Raw genomic sequence first — 21,611 nt, 5'->3', positions numbered from 1 at the left:
CTTTTGGTTTAAACATTAGCGTTTCAAATGTGACAAATCAGATGTTCGTCTCCCGTGATATGCAGCAGTGGTGGATACTGCTGGGAGACCCCTGCATAGAAATTCCCCTAGGTGTTGATGTGTGCATCCATAAAGTATGGACAATGCATGTGTTCACTGAATTCTCTTTGAATGCCTATGTCTTCCTGCAATGTAGTACTTAATCCTAGTCCTTGTAATACGGCAAATCTTAGCTTGTGTTTTTGGTTGTATTTTTTTTGTAACTGCAGTAGACTTATTCCTGATTCCTGATATTCCTGATATTATATTATGAGGTAGCCTATATTTTGCATGTAGATTTTATACATTTACTCTTTGACAGGATCAGAGAGTTCCATTTCATAAGTATTTTATGAAAGGGACTCACACAAGAGAGAAGGTCCTGGCTAGATTCAGGCAGGGGCCAGAAGAATAAATCCTGAGATATGGGTCCTAATCACTCACTATATCAGGGCACAATAGACAATATTTCACTGTTCAAGTAGCAATTATTTCTTTTATATTCAGCTTCTGTTGGTAATCCCGGAATGAGCAGGATTTTCTCTTCTACAATTGTGGCACTGAAAAACTAAATCTGCATTTAAAAAAAGGAAATTTAAATAAGTAGGCTATAGTGTATGGGTTCCCCCCTCATAATTAAAAGAAGCAAAGCACAAAAGACATGTTATGTTAATGCCAGTTTCATCCTCCATATGTTAAATATTCTATAACGTGTTAATATTTCATGCACATTGCTTTGTGTAAATCAAAGTTGAACATGGTAAGGGAAAATAACGGTCACAAGTGTATCAAAAGTTCGCTTGGTGAGAAACCCTAGACTGGAAAAGGATAAACATATAGACTCTGTGGAAAACCACCACTTGATGAAATGTTTGCTCCGTTTGGGAGCGAGGTGCTTTGTTTCTGCGACACTCTGTGCTGTGGGTTAGACACTAACGTCTCTATTGTCTGAGTCAACTTGACCTGACCTGGCTGGTTAAGCTGAGGCATTGTGAACAGCAAATCGCTTCAACTGGGGGGGTAGCTGCTTTGTGCAGCTACAGGGAAAATAACCTCATAAAAAAGAGCATCCCCATAGTTTATGCGGAGAAAGCACAGTTTTGTCTCCGGAAAAGAGCTGTTTATTTCCAACTGGCAGTGAAGAAATACAACAAACACACGATATGCTATATACGGACCCACTGGAGACTAGACGGATCCAGCTGAAAACAACAATCTTAACAATTCTGCAATATGTGAATATACACCATGCAATCCTCTGTGTTAATTTATCCATTTGTAAGCGTTTACAAATGTAACCAAATGGACCATTTGGTTACATTTGTAAACTGTGAGTTAAATTAGCTGTGTTCGCAGCATTCATGTAAAATACTTACAGCTTCATTCCAGTCTTTACAGCAGTTGATTGTGTTGTAAAATATGTGGGAATGTGGCAGCAATCAACATCATCTTGTTTTCAGCAGCAGCAAAGACCCGATAACGATTGTCCCAAGCTCTTAATCACATTATGCTACAAGGCAGGCCCATGCTTGTACCTCACAGGTACCTGCAAACCTCCTATCGGTCCATTTCTTCACACTTCCAGTGCTCTTAATAACCCGGCTTCGTCACTCTTCACAAAGTCGATCCAGGGACGGCCTTTCTTTTTTTTAAAGGCAATTAACTCTGCCACAACACAAACACCCCCCCTGCAGCAAGTGCCATTTACTTCTAATTTCTTGTAGAATAATTCAAAACAAAAAACACACAAGTGAGGGAGAATGAACCACTCAAACCCTATATACTTCGCTGACCAGTGTCCCCTACTTTGACCCCTCCTTTCTTCCCTCTACACCAAATCTCTTATCTTTTTAGTTTTTGTAGTAGAAAGAATTGTGTTGCTTTTAACCCACATTTTTGTTGTTGTTGCTTTTTACCAAATTTAGTCATTATGCCTCCCCACACGCATTTCTGTGTTGTCACTGTTGTTGTGCTGTTGCTGTTGAGTGTCTAAGAGTGTCTGAGTCGAAGTACCGGAATTTGGCGGAAGTACCGCCCAAGGAAATGAAGTTGACGCTTTACAAATCTGTTTACATTCTCCGTGAATGAAACGAGTGTTTGTGATTGGTCGAAAAATATTGTTTCTGGGGGAAATATGGCCGACGGAAGCCCCGCCCCTATAGACAATCCCTGCATTAGGTCATGACCAGGCTTTTCTCTTCGCAGATGAGTAAAGGCTGGGAACGAGGCTACCTACTGCCTCATCTGCCAGTGAGGAGCCTCCACCGGGAGGATACGGCCCTATTCTGGGCGCCGCCTTACCCATTATCCCTAAACTTCTTTGCCATTTTTTCCTATTTTGAAAAACATTTTCAAATAGTTCAACTAGCCGATCTACATCGACAGGTTGTGAGCTTGTAGATCGGCTTTTTGAACTATTTGAAAATGTTTTTCAAAATAGGAAAAAATGGCAAAGAAGTTTAGGGATAATGGGTAAGGCGGCGCCCAGAATAGGGCCCTAGAGTCTTCGTCCTACTCCTCCCGCTAAACAATCCCAGCGGACAGGTGCCGCCCCAGCCCGTAGGAATACGTGCAGTGACAATTTTCACTCTCCCCTCCCGACTTCCCTCCCCTAAACACGAGCCAATTGTGTTTGTGTAGAAGACGCTCGGCTCGACAAAGCCGGATGCACCACGGTGGAATCGAACCCACAACCTCCGCGGTGGTGGGCAGGACCTTTACCACTGCTCCACCCGAGTGCCCGCCAAATCTCTCTCTGAAAATAGCAATCTCACTGCACGTTGCAATGTGACACATTGTGAGCTTGTAGATCGGCTATTTTTGACGGATGTTCGCCTATTATGACAGCCCATATTACCCTGAATAGGGACGCTAGGGTTCATGTAGTTAATGACGTCTGCTTCTAATTGGCCACAAATAGAATCACGTTTTAGATTTTCTTTTTCATTGCTGCTATGAATATTATATGACATCATCACAATACTTGAGGGTTAGTCAATTATACTATTTCTATTTTGAACAAGCATCACATAATAGGCATCCATAAGAATGGATTCATTTGTCATCCGGGGTAAAATAAATCCAATTCCTCTGTTTTATTTTTGAGCACGCCTTTGTTCTGTGCTTTTTGCTTTATTAAACATGAAATGTGGTTTGCCCTTCAAAAGGTTTCTTTGTACACTGGAATAATGACTACTCAATATTTATGATATGAGCTAATAAATCCCAAACTACCGACAGCAGTCAGCGATGAGAATCCTCATACACGCGTCACGTCGGATGAACCAGGGAAGATATCAGCCGAAGAAATTACCACCGGTTTACCGTAGACCAGCCCAAACTTGTATGATTGTCTTAACTGGGCCCAGTTCTTGTTTTTGGTCTCCCACTGACTAGTGAATGGCCAACAGTGGGGGTCCCCATAGGCCCACTGCCATCTCCTCATTTCCTGCTGGACCTGGTTGCCAGCAGACACCTTGCAGACTCTAATTACCACAACGGAGTTGCAGCTCCAATGGCAAGTCATCCCCCAGCAGCACCATATCCTCACTATGAACCGCACCGCTAATTGTTCCGTTACATCAACAATAAACGCGTCCCTAAGAAGAACAAAGGAGAGAAGAGAAAAAACACAGAGAGGTAGGGACTAACTTGACATGCTAATTTTCATTAACCCTGATCTTTCTGTTCTTTCATCATCATTGCCCCCCCCCCCACCCACCCACCCACCTACCCACCACACACACATACACTCACCCACCCACCCACCCACCGCCCTCCCCCACATACAGTGTGGCAAAGCACTCAAATTATCCACAAGCATTCTAGCTATCACTAATTATCCAAAGAGTTCCTCATTAGGCTATTTCGAATCCAACCTTAGATCAACACTTGCTCAGACCTCAGGGATTCCTGATTCCCAACAGCGGTTAAACAAACAATCAGTTCAAAGGATCAGGTATTCCACTTTAAAAGGAGAAAAAAGCCAAGGGTAAACTGCTCACTTGAAAGAAATGACTCCAGCAGCTCCCCAGCATGGACGCCCAGATCTATAATTCATTTAGTTCAGAAATGTTCAATTTCTTCCTTAAACTGGTTCCTTAATTTGGAATAGGTGTAAATGCAAAGGTGCCAGCTTACGCCAGGATAATGCAGGAGCTGTCTGCTCATTGTTGCCATGTGTGTGCTGCCAGCTTTCAATATTTTGACAATCAGACAGAGGTGCAGACCTGCTTATGTGTGCCAAGTCCTTTGGGTAGGTTTGAAGTCTTCTCCAAAATTAGCTTCCTTATTCATGATATGGGGGTCAGTGCTTAAAATTGCCAAGAGACAGTTCAGCAAGTGAGTGCATACGCTTATAGATGCTCTGCAAAGTGCATGTTAATATATCCTTTGTTTCTCTGTGCAGATATACAGACCCATACACAAGCATCTCTGCAGAGTCCTAAGAGAGATGCTGTTGTTCTATTCAATCACCATTCTAATGTGCAGTAATTTCAATTGCTTCTCAGCCCCCCATCCTCCCAGCCACACTTCCCTAATGTCAGCGCTGTGCTCTATGAAACAGCACCAGAATGTGAGTCTGTCACTTAAAATATAATGCCGTCAGATCTGTTACTTTAACCTTGAAGCAATTAGCTGTTGCTGAGCTGTAATGAATCTTGACATCACTCCGCTGTGATGAAACCCCTAATTGCTCTGTAAAAATTGAAGCTTTTGACATCACTGCTGACAGACTTTTTTCTACTCCGTTGTGCGGTCGCATGTGACGGCGCCCGGTTTGAAACTTGAAAGGTAGCGGAGCTTTTCTGCCATCAGCTGTCCTGTCACTTGACAAAAAGGGAGAGGGAAACTGGCTGGATTTGCTGAAATGATGAGGCCATTTAAACTATGATATGTCGCAGCTCCGGCATCATTCAGCGGGACTGTCGAAGGCAAACCACGCTAGTTTGGGCTTGGCTGTGAGCTGGATGTTTCTGGGATGGACGCAGAATGGATGATGAATGGCTGTCTTAGGTTAGAGGCACCATCTCCACAAGTGTGTTCAGCATGGTTACTTCTGCCTACAGCATCACTGCCACACACTTTAGCCGCAATTGTTATTCTGTATTATTATTCTGTCATCTTATGCCACATGTAACTCAAACATCGGTTGATAACGCATTTTCCAATTTCCTCTGACGAAAAACTAGAGGCGATATGCAACCAGGTCAGAATGAATAGGTCCAGAGAGGAGATTTAGGCCTGATTAATACTTGGTTGCATGCCGTGTCACACACCAAAAATAGACGAAGCTCACAATGTGTCTCAAGTTGTGAGCTTGTAGTAGTATAAAACAGGCTTAATATGAGCAAACTTTATCAATACATTTTATGCTACGCAAGTTTGCATCCTCCTTGAGTTGGAGACCTAACCTTGTCACACATTGAGTACGGAAAATAATTTCATAAATAGGACCTATAAATCTGCAGAGATGGATTTCCCCTAAAGCCTTAAAAATGTACTTTCAGGGTGTCTGGTGGCTCAGCCAGTTAGTGCACTGACCTGCTTCTTGTGAGTCACGAGGACCCTAGTTCAAATCCAACTCCCATCAAGTTTTACTCTCCTCTCTCTGCTTCCCGTACACTCTCCTATGTAAATAAAGCAAAGTGTTCAAAACAAAGAATCTTTCAAAAAGGACTTTCAATTCAACTCATATTACATGTATGAAAAGTTGTTTCATACATGTAATGTATGTCTTTACAATTTAAGCAAGCATCTACGTATTGGTGAAATAGTTTTCAGATGACAAATGAAACATTAATTATTCATCATTTAACTTAATTTTAGTAACATATCAACAATTTGTCATGGGTGTTAAGAATTTCAGCTCAACAAGCCATCAGTTTTGACATTATATGGACATTGCATTAACATATTTTGTTTAAATGTACATACTGTAGCACTAAAATAATCTTGCCTTGACGACCTTGCAGGCTTGTGCAAAGGCTAAAATGTAATTTAGATAGCATGTTATGCAGACAGATGCCAGGTCATTTGTAGACCTGGCATCCTATAGTGAATATAGTTTCAATGTACAGATTAAAGATTTGTTTTTATATTATACCGTTTGGTGATAAGTTCTTGGTTTACCTATGATCCTATTACTATTTCTATGCATTTGATGTATTACCTCGTGTTTTCCTTGCTGTAAATTGCGCTCAATTAAGAGTGTCTGCTAAATGCCTAAATTGTAAAAAATACATCTGAATGTATCCCTCAATATATTTTAGGTTAAATATAAAAATATATATATTTAAGGAGGGTATGTGATGCTTTAATCCTGCCCCAAATCCTTTTTTTAATAGAAACTAAAATAATCTATAATTTAGGCCAAGACTAAATCATTTTTCAATGCACGTGATGAAGGCTGCAAATATGCCAAAACATGCTATATCCCTATGGTATGGTGAAAAGGAATAGTGTATACACAAATCTAATTTATCACATTTGCATAATATGTGGCTTCTATCTTTATTGGTCAGCTTACAAATTGTTGTGCAGTTGGATTCGTAACTGCAGACAGTGGTATTGACTCCACCAAGCCTACATGTATTTTACACCAGGGAGCAAAGAATAGCACAAATGTACATTAGGCTATGCAGAGAAATGTAAAGTTGTATAGCAGAACTTCGGAAAGGGAGGGGGCTGGGGTTAAATTAGTGTTTAGTGCAGAGTGACGTAAGACTTGTGATAATGAGAGGCCACTGAGAACAAGTGTTACCTCATTATAGTAATGACAAAGATATCTCCACCATTACATCAGTTGGAAAATGTGGCAATTAAAGAGCCCAACAAGCTTCCTTGAGGCAACAAGAAGCAGAAAACGCTCTCTATGGCCCATCTGTTCTGCAGCAAGGCATAATCATCTTCATTTAAATCAAACTCATTGCATTTGGCCTTTTCAACCAGTTATATATTATTGCCCTCAAAACGTTGTAAATATATGTCCAATTTTGAGACATAGGTTCAAGGTCAAGGTTACCAACCCAGTCCAGTGTCAAAATGAAGACAGTCATTATGAAACGCTTGGATGCCATCAGACTGTGTATTAAATAGCCTAAACAGCATTTGTATTTAGACCTGTTTAAACTATTATTCCGAAATGTCTGACATTCAGATGTCTGTCATAGCATGTAGCCTACTGAAAACAATAATGACGAATACATTTAAGCATTGTAAACATTCGGTCGGTGTAGAAAGCCGTCATAAATACAGAATGCATGCATGGTGACACAGCCTCACGCTGCCACTTTAGCTCATAGTCAGCGACAGCGTGGCCCAGTTTGAACTAACTGAAGCGTTTCAACTGCTTTGTGCGAGCTATACAGTACCCTTTATCAGTGGTTCTCAAACTGTGGGTCGGGACCCCCAGGGGAATTCCCACATGATTTTTTTTGGGTGATTTTTAACACATTTAACAAATTTGACAAATTATCAAATAATATAAGAAAGAGGCAAAACATTTGAAAATAGCTGACCTAACAAGCTCACAACGCTAGCAATGCCAGGCTTTGTGAGCTTGTAGATCTGCTATTTTCACAATATTTAACTGAGGGTCGCCAGTTCAAATATGATTATTTTGGGGGGTCATGGCCTGAAGCGGTTGAGAACCACTGGCCTACATGTTAAATTTGTGTGGATTTATTCGTAATCTGATTGGACAAAAACGGCTAAATTAGCTGGTAGGCTTACTGTAGTATGAGAGATTACTAGCCTATTAATGTGGTAGCCTACTGCTGCTGTGTGGCTTGGAATATTATTAATGAATTGGAACAGCCCGTACACCCCCCCCCACACACACACACACACACACACACACACACACACACACACACACACACACACACACACACACACACACACACACACACACACACACACACACACACACACACACACACACACACACACACACACACACACACACACACACACACACACACACACACCCCACCCCTCCCACCCGCAGAGAGCGATAAATAAATAATGCTGTAGAAGTCATGCATATGAACAACACGCGTCGGCACTGGCGCATTAATGGACAGTAGCTGTAAGGGTAATATGGAAGGCTAATATTATTCCACACTTGCGGTAAAAAATAAATAAATAAATAAATAAGTATGTGTACCGTTGGGGTAGTTTGTCTTTTATTTTCTATTTCCTTGGCTTGGTTGGAAAACCAAGACGAGTCGTGTTTTTAATTTTACGAACAAACGAACGTCTTATTATTTTGTGTAAAAAAAAAAGAAATTAAGCTTTAACTGCGTCCTTTCGCTTTCCCTAATCCTTTTAAACACAGACCAAAAATAATGTTCAATCTCACCAATGAAATAAAGATTGCACTGATCCTGAAACGAAATCCTATAGCCCCGAAAGTTAGACAATCGATGGACATTAAGGGATTCTTAATAGCCTACATTTACATGTTCTTAATAATAATGGCCGACTGGAACGAGACATTATTAAAAGCCACATAGGGCTATGGTGGCCCAAACATATGTTTAGTCTGAAATTGTTAAAATGTATGTGATGCTTACAATAATGTAATCCGTATTAAGTTAACAAGGCAACCTTGAAATGATACGAACCTTTTAACATAGGCTAATTCTTGAAGGATAAGGCCTACGTGCTCTGTGTGTGTGTGTGTGTGTGTGTGTGTGTGTGTGTGTGTGTGTGTGTGTAGCCTACCGGGATACATGGCCGATTTGTTTAATGAAATTAGGCTTAGGGTGAAACACTTTCCTTAAAAATAAATATAAAAAAACTTGAACTGGACAAAGTAGTAGCCTAAACAAAAATGTGTCAAACTAAATTCCAGTGCTGTATGCAGCAATATATATATATATATACCCATCACTGTCTTTCACACGAATACGGAAAAAGCTGTGTAAAAAAATGTATAGACTACATCGCAGGCGCTACATATTTTATTTATATATTTTTTTCTATAAACTTGTGAAGCATTGTAAGCTATATATGCGTTGCTTTCATTTTCACAGACCAGCAAAGGTCAACTTGTCTCGATCAAGATTTTCACAACAGCGAAATCAGCAAACGGTCCACGAATTAAAGAAAGCCAAACAAACGTGCCCTGAGGCACTTCCACTGTGAATTCACATGGAGCCTCATTCCATATTCTCCAGGGCAAAGTGCTTATACATATAGGCTCAAATACACCAAACGTCTTTTAATTACAGGCCCGCGTTGTTGGCTAGCCTGCTGGTTGATTGTTTTGTTCCTGGGAGAATAAACACCCGATAGTTCACCATCCGAACCAAACTGAAATATGAATAACTGCATAAGCTTAAAGAATTAAGTTTCGGTTAATGTATGCTTGTGCGAATACCACATTTTTGACAAATATAAGCATTTAAGTGTAAAGCTTTTCGAAAACTTTCGTCCTCGAAGTTCACTGTCAGCTGCCGGTTTATTGAGAGTGAGCAGATTATCTCTACATTGTACCATGTTTCATCCGAGGACCTCAACCCCCTGATCGCTCTTGCTGGGAAAAGTAGGCTATTGTCTGTCTGTGGTCTGAGTCTGCTCCCAGAACAGCTGCTAAGCCAAGGACACATTCCCAATAATAATAGCCAGGACGTCCCAACAGCATCTCGACGAACCCAAAGTATAAACTGCTTCATTTCAGCACCCTAACGACTGTTTGCTGTTAATTTTCGGTTTAGATTTAAACTGTTCTTAACATACATATTTTACTCCTTTAGTCATTAAACTGTAGTTATTATGTAAAGCAATTTTAAACATTTGAAATAAAGTTGTCATTACAGCCTAGTTATTATTCGGCTATTTGGTCAAATACATGAAAAGGAACAGTATTTGTTGCTTTAATTAAAGGACAGCGACATGTGAAATATGTTGATATTTGGGCTGTAACTAAGTTAAAGGCTTGCGGAAATATAGCCCTGATCAATGTATGCTGTTGTTCAATGAGCTTTGCTTCTGTTAGATTGAATCCAATTGTGAGGATCCTCGTGTTATGTATCCAAAATAAAGTTTACAAATGACAATCCCATAGAAGTTTCAGATGTTTTTAGTATCATTCCTTCTTTATTCATTCTGTTCGTCTCCATCTAATAAACTTCATAAGTTTATTTGCTAGTTTAAGTGTATTTGTACAAAAGGACAAACAAACAGACAATCAGAACATGAACAGTCCTTTTTTCATGTCACGGCCTTAAATGTAGCTATAGTTCTGTATGGACCGGTTCGTTATAAAGGCCTATATTAAATACCTCCTTTTAAGTCTTGTAAAAATGTCTTTAAGTGTCTTTTCGAGAAGTCCTGCCCCATGGTTCGACGCAGTTACTCACATCACATGTGCTCAAAGTGTTTTTTTTTCTGATCATCGTCTTTTTTGCGGGGTTATGATGCTATTATCGCGGGCCGACCATGTTGATGTTACCCAGTGGGTTTAATGCCGGTTGCCCCCCCGGCCCAAGGCCATGGATGAGTACCCTGGGGACAAGAGGCCTCTGGAGACTAGGATGTGGCGCTTGTGGAGTCCGGTACATACTGCTGTACATTGCTGCGGCCGCGGCGGCTGCCGTCGTGCTGTCCATGGTGCCCAGCAGGCTCGGGTGGTAGAAATATGGCGACGGGAACATTCTCTGTAAGGCCGAGTAATTCCCGGCTTCTGCCAGTAGCTCCAATCCGACCGCGGTCTGTCGCTTCCACTTCGTTCTGAGACCAGATCAAAATACAAAAAAAACAACAAATGAATTATTTAATCGGTTTGGGCAAACGCAAATTCCCCAAACGCTCCCCCACCCTAATTAGCAAGGCTATGGCCTAATTATCGGAAGCACAGATTTATGGTTAATGTTCAATTAAGCAAAAAAGATGAATAAGAAACATACACTGGTTAAACTACAGTAGAGTTCGCCTTCATTAAATGATGTAGAAAATATAAACCTCTTTGGATTCTAAAAAATAATTTAATTTAACCAAGGTTTAATTTAAAGCAGTCCTCTTTTTCAGTTTTCTTCATTCCTTAGGTCCAGGCAATTATTTTAACAATGGATGCTCACAGAAATATATTATATACATGAACAATAATAGCATAATAATAACAATAACGCAACAATAATGATGACTGACAAAAACTAATTGTTGAATGGCCAGTTAATATCTAATTGAGTCCAGGGGGTTGAGGCTATCAGTGGGAACAGATATGACATTAGCCTAATTGTTTAACTCGTGGAAAATTCAATCAGCGATGCCCGGGACACAAAACATGTATATTAATTGATTAGGTAGCCTAATTATTTTTAGGCACCCGAAGCAAACAATGATCTCTTCATTTAGGCTTAATAGTTAAACTTTTCATAATGAAATTTGCATATGCAGATATGTTGGTATTTACACACCATCATTGAGTCATCGGTAAATAAATAAAAAAGAATATTTAAATAATAATAAAACCGGGAAAGCATCTGTCATTTTAGATTTTTGCGTTGGCTATTCAAAAATAGCAGATCTACAAGCTCACTTGTAGATCTGCTATTTTTGAAAAATCCTGGCACAAATATTTTTGAGGGGGTCCACATCCAAAAACAAAACAAAAAATGTGGGGGTCCTTGACATGAAAAAGTTTGAGAACCACTGTCTTAAATGAGTTTCTTTTTTAAATCCCCATAATGTGTAAAAAACATCAAATAAAAAAGGAGATAGACGTGTAGGCCTACCTTCTGTTCTGGTACCAGGTCTTGACCTGTGTGTCGGTCAGGTTGAGGGCTGCGGCCAGGTCCATGCGGTCCTGCACGCTGAGGTATTTCTGCCGCTCGAAGCTTCGTTCGAGCTGGTTGAGTTGGTGGTCAGAAAAGGCCGTCCGCGCTTTGCGGGGTTTTTTCGAGCGTCCTACACCAGGGTTAGGACTGTCTCTGCTGCTGGAGATCTCTCGATCACCCTCTTCTGTAGTCCCATAGTGGAAGGAACACACGCAGATCAGTATACTGTTTTTGTTCATTCGTGCAATTCATAATAATGGCTTATATAATATAGTTAGAACATGAGATAGATCAAGCACTAAACCAGGGGTCTTCAACGTGTTTCCAGGCCATGGACCCCCTAGCTGAGAGAGAGATGAAGCAGGGACCCCCTCTATATTGTATAAAATGGTGTTTCAGATTAAACTTTTTTTCTTTTGGTCTGCTATTTTTTCCCTCTACACCTACACCTCTTTGCAGCTGTGAGCTTGTAGATCTGCTATTTTTGGTCAATGTTCAACTCAGAAAACGAATTCTAGGTTCAAGTGGTTGATGTAAAAAAATATTTGGCGGACGCCCTATAGTAGCTCTCAGGACCAGGTCCCGGACCCCCTGTTGAAGACCCCTGCACTAAACAATAGTTATTGTTTCTCTGTTGTAAAAATCGCAAGAAAATTGCATATTAAATGAATATCATATTATAAGGCATGATCCTACATAATTAGAAAAAAAATATATAGTGTCTTAGAAAATTGGCCTTTAGTGCAATAAAGTGTGCTGGGGCACGTGTGTCGTAAAAGCAAACCAAGGGCAATACAATAAATGTGGGCAGTATTTGTCACCTAAAGTTTTTTTCTCCCTCCAGATAACGGGAAATCGATATGTCAATCCATCTCTATTTGTAGCTGTTTTTCAGCGCGCCATGATCCCCCCTCTAGGTAGAACAATAATCTCTCTAATTGACCCACTAGGGAGGCCTGCGTGCGGGGAAAATCACCAGGCTTACATCTGTTTTCAGCTCTATTATGCTAATAAAAGAGATCTGAAATTAAGACAAAGGGCTATTATTATTATTATCACCGTTAATATTATTGTTATTGATATTATTATTATTCATATTATTATTAAATTGTTGTTTTTAAATTATGTTGTTTTGGTATTTAAGCCATAGCCTAATTTGATTTCCGATATTTAAAAAATATACTCCCATATAATTGATCTTATTTTAATCTGTAACAGGCCCATTTTGAAAACGTATCCACTTCCAAACATATATTTTATCATGGATATCTACATTTTTATCTGGATAAAAATATATGTTTAACCACTTCCATCCCTATATATCTGGATACAAAACATATTTAATGTACGTGCACTCACCCATGCTATTGCATTTCATTTCACTCTGAATGTCATGATCTCTTCTGTCCGATTTGCTTCTGTTCTCGTCTTGTTCCAACTTGGGCCTGAACCCGTCCGGAGCCGTGGCACTTTCTGGTTTCGGTGTGTGGTGGGGCGAGGACACGCTAGTGCTGTACGGGGCACAGGCTGCCAGCGGTTTGCTGTCGCCCAAAATGTCTTTGATGAGAAACGAAGAGGTGGCAGTCCTCGGGGCACAGCCGGCCCCGGCTAGCGGTTGCTGCTGATGCTGAGGCGACAGCGGCAAACTTTGCGGCTGGTTGTTGTTGTGGTGGTGATGGTGGTGATGATGCTGAAGGCTGTCTGGGACCAGATGCGGATCGGGGTGCTCCATGGTGACCGAGATGGGGGATGAGGGGGCCGTTCCCACAGTGTCTATCTCCGAGCATGACGGTGACGGGGTGGCCTGGCTCCTGATGAAATCCGCTGTCCTGCTGTCGCCGAGACGAAAGTCTCCGTTCATCAGCACGGGGTTGTTGCCAGAGGACGCGCTCGATAAAATAGTGTCTATTCCGAAATTTGACCCGCTGGATCCTTCCATATTATAGAAAGGAGTGAGTTAGGTCTTCATAACATCACCGAGAAGCGCGTGTCTTCCTCCTTTTGCAACGATTTAAACTGTCCAATGGCTTAATGGAGAACAAGAAAACTCAACGCGTAAAAGTAAAACGAACAGTAGATTTAAAATAAAATAAAAAATAAACAATCTTGGGGAAAGTAAACGAAATCCACGTTTGCAAACAGTGCAGGTCGCCTGGTGGTCCAAGATGCTGTGTTACATTCAGTGAAAATGAGCCAAAGCAAAGTGAGTCAGTGTTAGTCCACGTCCTTTTGTTTTGGATATTGAACTTTGTGTTAAAGTTGAGGCGTAGAGAGATTCTCTGTGTTAAAGTTGAGGCGTAGAGAGATTCTCAGGGATAATAACTCCTCAACATCACGCTCCTCTTTGCTTGTAAACGTCCCAGTGTTGCTTCTACAATGACTTCCTATCCTGACGTCACGGCCCTACGGCGGAGAGGGGGAATTAATATTTTCTCCTTTATCATAACACTCTCTCCCCCCGCTGTCATTGGCTGCAACGTGACGGCTCCGGCACCTCACCAATCAGGGAGTTGTTTCTTTATCTCCACAAATTCAAGCCACCCCGTTGAAAGCATGTATAGCTCCTTTAAAACATGCATGTGCTTTAAGGCCATGCACTGAACACCGGCTTTCATTAGAAATATTAAATGTAAATGATAAAGGCTATGTTTTTTTGTTTTGTTTTTGTTTCCTTTTTTTTGTGCGTGAGACTTTTAATAGAGGAAACTTCAGGAACAGTCAAATTAGTTCTACAGCTCGTCTTTAATTTATTTTTGAAAGATTTTAGTTATCAAAATGGCAAAACTGCAGTACCAGCAACATGGTAGGAAGAACTATGAGATTTGTATTTATTTATTATTAGTTTGTTTTTCTTATTCGCTACATCAATTTTATTTGCTCCTACTGTGAATCTTCTATATATGTTGCTATTTTTCGTTCAAATTCGAATCTGTGCATGATAGTTAAATGGGAGTTTTAACCGTGTTGCCATTTACTGCATCACATTTCCTGTTGTTTTTTTTCCCCATATGATTCTCATTCTAATTGTATTAATTTTCAAAACGCTTGTAAAGTGATGGTAATTCTGTAATATTGACAACCAGGTGCAATTGTCTTTACAGTGATTAGATATATGCATCTGAGCTATTATATATCTGCTGGGAGGAGTGGTGTCTGCCATGACAGCGCATGTTAATAACCATGTCATCCTAATTAGTAAAGTAATTATGAGGTGATAATGAGCGTTCGAATATATTAGAATTTCGGCACTTTAAAAAAAAAAACTTAAACCTATTTTATACGTCGTCATACGACAGTGTCGCGTGGCGAAAATAGACGATCTACAAGCTCACAGCTTGCATCACTGCTTGCATTGTGAACTTGTAGCTCTGCTATTTTCACCATTTTCTAAACTTTTGTCTGAAAATTTTCTTCTTCATTTTACACCTGTCCTAGGCCTAAATGCTCGCCTATAATAATGACGAGATGCCCAAAATAATATAATATGTTAAAGTTTAGTTCAAGGGTCTTCACCAGGGGGTCCGGGGCCCCTAGGGCATCCTCAGTGTTACTACAGGGGGGCCGCCAAATCTTTGTGTGATATGATTTTTTTTGCATTAACCACTTGAACCCTAGCATCCATTTTCTGAGGAGAACTTTAGCCAAAAATAGCAGATCTACAAGCTCACAACGCCTCACACTGTGAGCTTGTAGATCTGCTATTTTTGGCAAAGACTGTAGAGGGAAAAAAGAGCAGACCAGGTAAAAAAAAAAAGTATTATCTGAAACACAATTTTATACAATATAGAGGGGGTCCCTGCTTCATCTCTCTCTCTCAGCTAGGGGGTCCTTGGCTTGGCCTGAAAAAAACGTTGAAGACCCCTGGTTTAGTTGATTTGAATGCGTGTTCTGGCAGAAGACAGACATCCGTGCTTCACACTGACTGGCGGACACGTGTCTGACTCTTCAGATGCTTATTCTAGCTGATGGGCATTGAGCACATGCACTTTTCATGAGTTTGAGGACATAAACAGAACAGACCGTACGTGTTTTCTTCTTGCACTTTGCGTTATTTCCTTCCACTAGGTTGATAATGATGATGATGGTGAGGATGCCGGTCTGCTGAAGAAGACATATAGGTTTGTTGTTTGGTTTTTCAATATAATTATTCGTTTGTTAAAAAAGATAAAAGGAGAAAGAGAAAATAATGTCTCATAACAAATGAACAGATTTAAGAATATGTCTCATTTTTATAGGCTATTTACTGTTAACTGATTTAATTGGTCGTTGCTCTTGCTCTACAAGCGAAAGATCTTGACAAATATTGATAGCCTAAGACTATTACAAGGAAATACTTAACACAGTTTGAACAAAATATTACCTTAGCAATTTAATTGAATAGTCATCATATGCATCACTCGCGAAATCACTTGTGTCAGGTGCGCGTCGGGGCTTGAACATATTCCTGCGGAGAGATGAACTGACAGATCAAATGTATATTAAGTAGGACAGAATTGGCATCAAGAAGCACCTTTAAGATTTAGAGTATAGTCCAATATTCTACTGTTTAGTTATTGCTTTTTTTGGTATGATTATTAAACACGACATAGACTAGAATGTTAGCACTATATTATTTAAGCAAGATCTGTTCACAATTGTTCCTTATCAAAATTATGCCTACATCCAATCAACGTAATTTATTTATTTATTATGCCAAACAAATTTGACTCCCATAAAATGTATTGATTACATTATAGTCGATCAGCGGCTATGTGCAAATCATTCTCAGAGCATATGCCATCTCTTTTGTGTTTGATATAGGCAACATTTCATCACCAGGCGGCGACAAAGTAAGGCCAGAGCTTATGATGCGCTACATTTCACTGGGCCAATATGGTCAGGTAACTGAGTCCAGGACGGTTCAAAGTTATTCTTTATGGGTGACATCAATTAAACTCTTAGAAACAACCTATAGAATAGATAATTACTTCAAAATGTAGGCCTATATACATTTGATATTAATCGACGTTACATCCCCACTACTAGGCTACTCTCTAAACATAGGCATAGACATATCAAAACAGTGGTTCTCAGCCTGTGGGTCGAGACCCCCAGGGGGTCCCCACCTGATTTTTTTGTTGTTTGGGGGGGAGGGGGGGGGGGTCCCAGATGACAGTGAAATGGCAATTTAAGGACTTTTAAGACCTTTTTAATACCTTAAAAAAAATGAAAGAAAAGAAAATATACCATTACAGCATCAAAAGTAATCAACAAACTATGCAATAAAAACGGGTAAAACATTGGCCAAATTATCAAATAATATAAGAACGAGGCAAACATTTTGAAAATAGACGATCTACAAGCTCACAAAGCCTGGCAACGGGCAGGCCTAATAATCCATTAACAGTGTAATTCAGGCCCATTTATATACACCGGCTTCCCTCCAAAAGCCTTACCAATCACAAAAGATGGTTGAACCTGTCAGTGCAGCCAGTGCGTTGAGGAGAGCGTCCAGTCAAACAGAAACAATCAATCGCTTTATTAGATTTAAGGCGCCTCGGGAAGTCATTCGGTGCTACAACCTGCTATCATCTTATTATCCCCAGACAGTTAGGGGTCGGACAGATGTGGTTATTTGGCACATTGATTCTCATGCGGCTTTACGTGAAAACTTGTCACCTCGCCGATAGCGGCCTTTGACAGCTGTAGCGTTTATAACGATATGCAACGTTTTCAGGCCGCGACCCCCCAAAATAATCATATTTGAACTGGGGACCCCAATTTTGTTTGACTTCGTTCCACAGATTAATAGTGAAAGTAGCAGATCTACAAGCTCACAATGTTGTGAGCTTGTAGATCGGCTATTTCCACAATTTTGGCCTCTCTTATATTATTTGACAATTTGGCAAACGTTTTATATAGTTTGTTGATTACTTTTGATGCAGTATTTGGCATCTTTCTTTTCTTGAGGTTTTCAAAAGGTCTTAAAAGTCCTTAAATTGTCACTTCACGATCATCTGGGGACCCTCCAAAAATCATGTGGGGACATCCCTGGGAGACCCGACCCACAGGTTGAGAACCACTGATATATAACCCACACATGTCATTCACTTTAAATACGCAGGTCTCGTCGAAGATAAAGCTTGGACCGTTGTGTTAGGGGTGGACGTGGACCCACCTAATAAGCCTATTCTATGATATGACATGATGCCATATACGGTTCTACCTAATCTGAGGCTGCAGCCCATTCAAGAAAAGCAAGTTTTACATCATTAGCAGGTGCAGGTGTAGTGGTGGATCTACCACACAGGTAGAATAATAATTGGTTGGCAGTGTCATATCTGAAACATAAATCCAATTGTATTGATCTACTTTATCTTTTTAACATATACTATTATTACACAAACATTATACTATACACTAACGGTCTGGGGATCTTAGTATAATTTGAGTGTCAATTGGAATTAGATTCCACCACTTTCATTTCCAATTACCTCATTAAGGTCATGTGAAGTTAACTTTCATTAGGCTATAGGGCAGGCCATGGCCTCCCATTTAAAATGATCCTGATATCAAAATATGATTGTGTTTGTAAATGTCATATAGGTTACATGAGAATTAGATTCAAACATATATAGGTAATTGATAGAAGTCAGCAATTGCTTGTAATCATTTAAAGTGAATTGAATTATAATGATATATTCATTTGGCTGGGGACCTCCTGGAGCCCCCTCAAGGACTCCTGGAAGTCCCCAGATCCCACTTTGAACACCACTGCCCATATGCTACGGGCCAACCAGCATTCAGTAGGACAACTGTTCAGTTTGAAATACTACGTCATGTATTTTCACCTTCAACTTCACAGAAGATTTTACACTGAATAAAACCTATAAAAGCTCTACAAAATTGTTGACATCATGCCATTGAAATATTATAAAATCTAATCCCACTTTTGGGTCGTAATATTGGAAATAAGTTTTACTCTCTGTGGTGTTCTGTTTAACATTTCTTGGCAGAAGCCGTTGGAAATTATGCTTGTACATTTCAAGCCAGTGTAGAAAGGGGCAGTGTTGTGAACTTTGCAATGCTGAAATATGACATTTGTCACCTACCTGCCTCTATCTTAGTAAAGTATCTCCTCTCCAAGGTTCAAGATAAGTGATGGGACTGAAATCATTATACAGTGAAATAAAATGTATCAAAAGTAGCCAGTATGTGTGCTACATAATGTTTCAATACAAATTAATTCTTGATTGCTCAAAGAAATTGATACAACAGTTGCACATTTGTGATATTTTACAATCATTTCCACCCGGTTTTGGAGAACACTGGAAATGGTCATCTCAGCGAGGAACTGCAAAGAAATAGGACTTGGACTTAAGGGAAAGAGCATTTCTGAGATTATAGACACATGGCAGATAGACTCAATTTATATCATACTTTGATTTAGGAGACAAAGCAATTTGAAAATATTGAAACGAGTTCAAGAAACCAAGTGCAATTGTTAATAGATCAGTAATGGGTTATATTTTAAAAAATCTTCCCAACCCCGTTTCTGCCTGATAATAGTTTGCAAGAAGGAAGCTGCTACTTTGCATACCGAAGGATTTACAAGACTTCATGTTTTAAAACCTGTCTCTTCCAGGCTCACATTCATGAGGTGATGATGACACAGTATTAGATCCTCAGTGTTCATTTAACTCTGACAGTGTATAAATGGACCCATATAGACCAGTAATGGTCCATTTGGGTACATTTTTACACTTGAACTGGAAAGGTAAATTTCAGTCAATTTCCACATTCCAAAAGTTATGGACCCTTGTGGGTCCATTTTGGACTACATGTTTTACACTCTCCGAGTCTAATTAACACTAAGGATATATATCTGTCCATTGCCGCTTATTTACCATGAACTTTTTAAATGGAAATACACAATGCTATTATGTGATTAAGTATTAATCTAATAGTATATTAAACATTACTATCATGAATGGTGCCATAATCTAGACAGATAGCATATGGATAATCTAGACAGATAGCATATGGATTTCTCATTTTAGGAAGGCGTGACCATGACTAAAGCAGTGGCGCGTCCACCGTTGGTCTGTGGCGGCCACTCAGCAATCTGATGGACGGTCACTGGTGAGTCTTTACTGCTGGTCAGGGGTACTTCACATTACTGTGAAGCTGCAAAACCTTTATATTAGGTTTTAGTTGTACACAGGATTTGCTTCTGTTTTAGGAGAAAGTATTTTGCAAGTATAAAATTTAAGTGCAATTAATTTAATTTAATTTCATTAATTATTATTTTGGTATGATGAGTTGGCATTCATCAAGGTTTCTGACTTGAGTTTCGAGACAGTCATAAAATAGAATGTAGCCCTAATCTATTCAGTGGCGAGCTTGTAGATCTGCCATTTTCAAACAATCTTGAAAAAATGTGAAGCATTTTGGAAGCATTTTAACAACACATTATCCTGTATGGGGTCCTTGGCACAAGTTATTTTCAGATGGGCGTCTGTGGCCGTATACATATCAAAAACACTGCTTTAATTGGCTAAGTTAAAATGCTAAATATGTAGTATCATGTGCTATAGACATTTGTATTATTTATCTTGCCCATGTCCCAGAGGGATGGGGAAAGAGCAATGGAGGGTCTAGCAAGCATTAGACACACAACAATGAGTGTTCACTCCACCTTGGAAATACCATTAAGCACCCAGGACATGCTAGAGACACATAATACAATGTTTTCATTAAGTACATGTTTTTTTGTTTGTTTTTTTGTTTTGACAAAGTTTACTAATCTTGCACAGACTTTCAGACTCATCTCCCAAACTAAGGTCACTGATTAATTATATCTGCAACTAAACAATTCAGTCCTGAAAATGTGGCACTGCAACACTCAAGGTGAAGTAACAGGCCACTTCCAAGAACCTCAAGTGTACTCCCAGTTAACCACATGAACCCTAGCGTCCCTATGCTGGGCATGTCGTCATAATAGGTGAACATTGGACAATAATCTACAAGCTTACAACACGTCTTAACGCAACACGTTGTGAGTTTGTAGATCGGCTATTTTTGTCAAAGAAAATGTACATAGACGACAAAATGGAGGGGGCCAAGTACAGACCCCTGGGGAACCCTGGTCAACGAAGTATAATGTACTATACCCTATATTACAGGGTTTAACAGATATACCCCCCCCCCCCATATGTACTCACTGTAACTTAATTGAACCTCACCCGAAATCAACACTGACTAATACATTCAGTACCTTGAGATACATAATTATAATGTTCCGATGATCTCTGGTTGTCTCCGCCAGGCCGAAGGCGTGGCCGAGACTATGTTTTGCCCCCTCCCCTATTCGTCCGTCTGTGAACGGCTAATCTCCGGCAGCCATGTCAGAGCAGATCCTCTGCCCAAAGTCTTCAGATCGGCCTGTTATAGCGCCACCAGGAGGCCGATTTTTGCAAAACAATTCTTTTCGATATTACTTCTACAGATTTTGTCCAAACATCACATAAATCGGTACAAAGTATCTCTATAGTCATGTGATCAACACGGATCTGTCCGATTTTTCATATTCCATCCTGATTGGCTATGATTGGCTTCCAAAGTTTGCAGGAGTGGTCAAAATGAACAAAATGCTTCAAATCATGAACGCAGCGTGTGATTGCCATGAAACTTTGCAACTTTGCACGCACATTCTCACTAGGCCAAGGAAGAAATGCCACTCTACATCAGCCTCATGGTGGCGCTATAACAGGCTGATTCACGTTTTTACCTATATTACTTTATATG

The 21,611-nt window shown here is 40.0% G+C and overlaps 1 protein-coding gene across 1 annotated transcript; it reads right to left on the bottom strand.

The window, feature by feature from the left end:
- Positions 1-10,472: 10,472 nt before the first annotated feature.
- barhl2 (BarH-like homeobox 2) lies at positions 10,473-13,764 on the bottom strand (the record flags this gene model as incomplete). The annotated part of the gene is made up of 3 exons (XM_080430526.1): positions 10,473-10,779; positions 11,784-12,009; positions 13,185-13,764. The coding sequence occupies 3 exons, from the start codon at positions 13,762-13,764 to the stop codon at positions 10,473-10,475; spliced, it is 1,113 nt and encodes a 370-aa protein (XP_080286652.1).
- Between the last annotated feature and the right edge of the window lie 7,847 nt (positions 13,765-21,611).

Source organism: Gymnoscopelus braueri, assembly GCF_963280865.1.
Source record: "Gymnoscopelus braueri genome assembly, chromosome: 6".
In the NCBI taxonomy this organism is placed as follows: Eukaryota; Metazoa; Chordata; class Actinopteri; order Myctophiformes; family Myctophidae; genus Gymnoscopelus; species Gymnoscopelus braueri.
The sequence above is the reverse complement of the archived record's forward strand: the minus strand, read 5'-3'. Positions and strand labels throughout refer to the sequence as shown.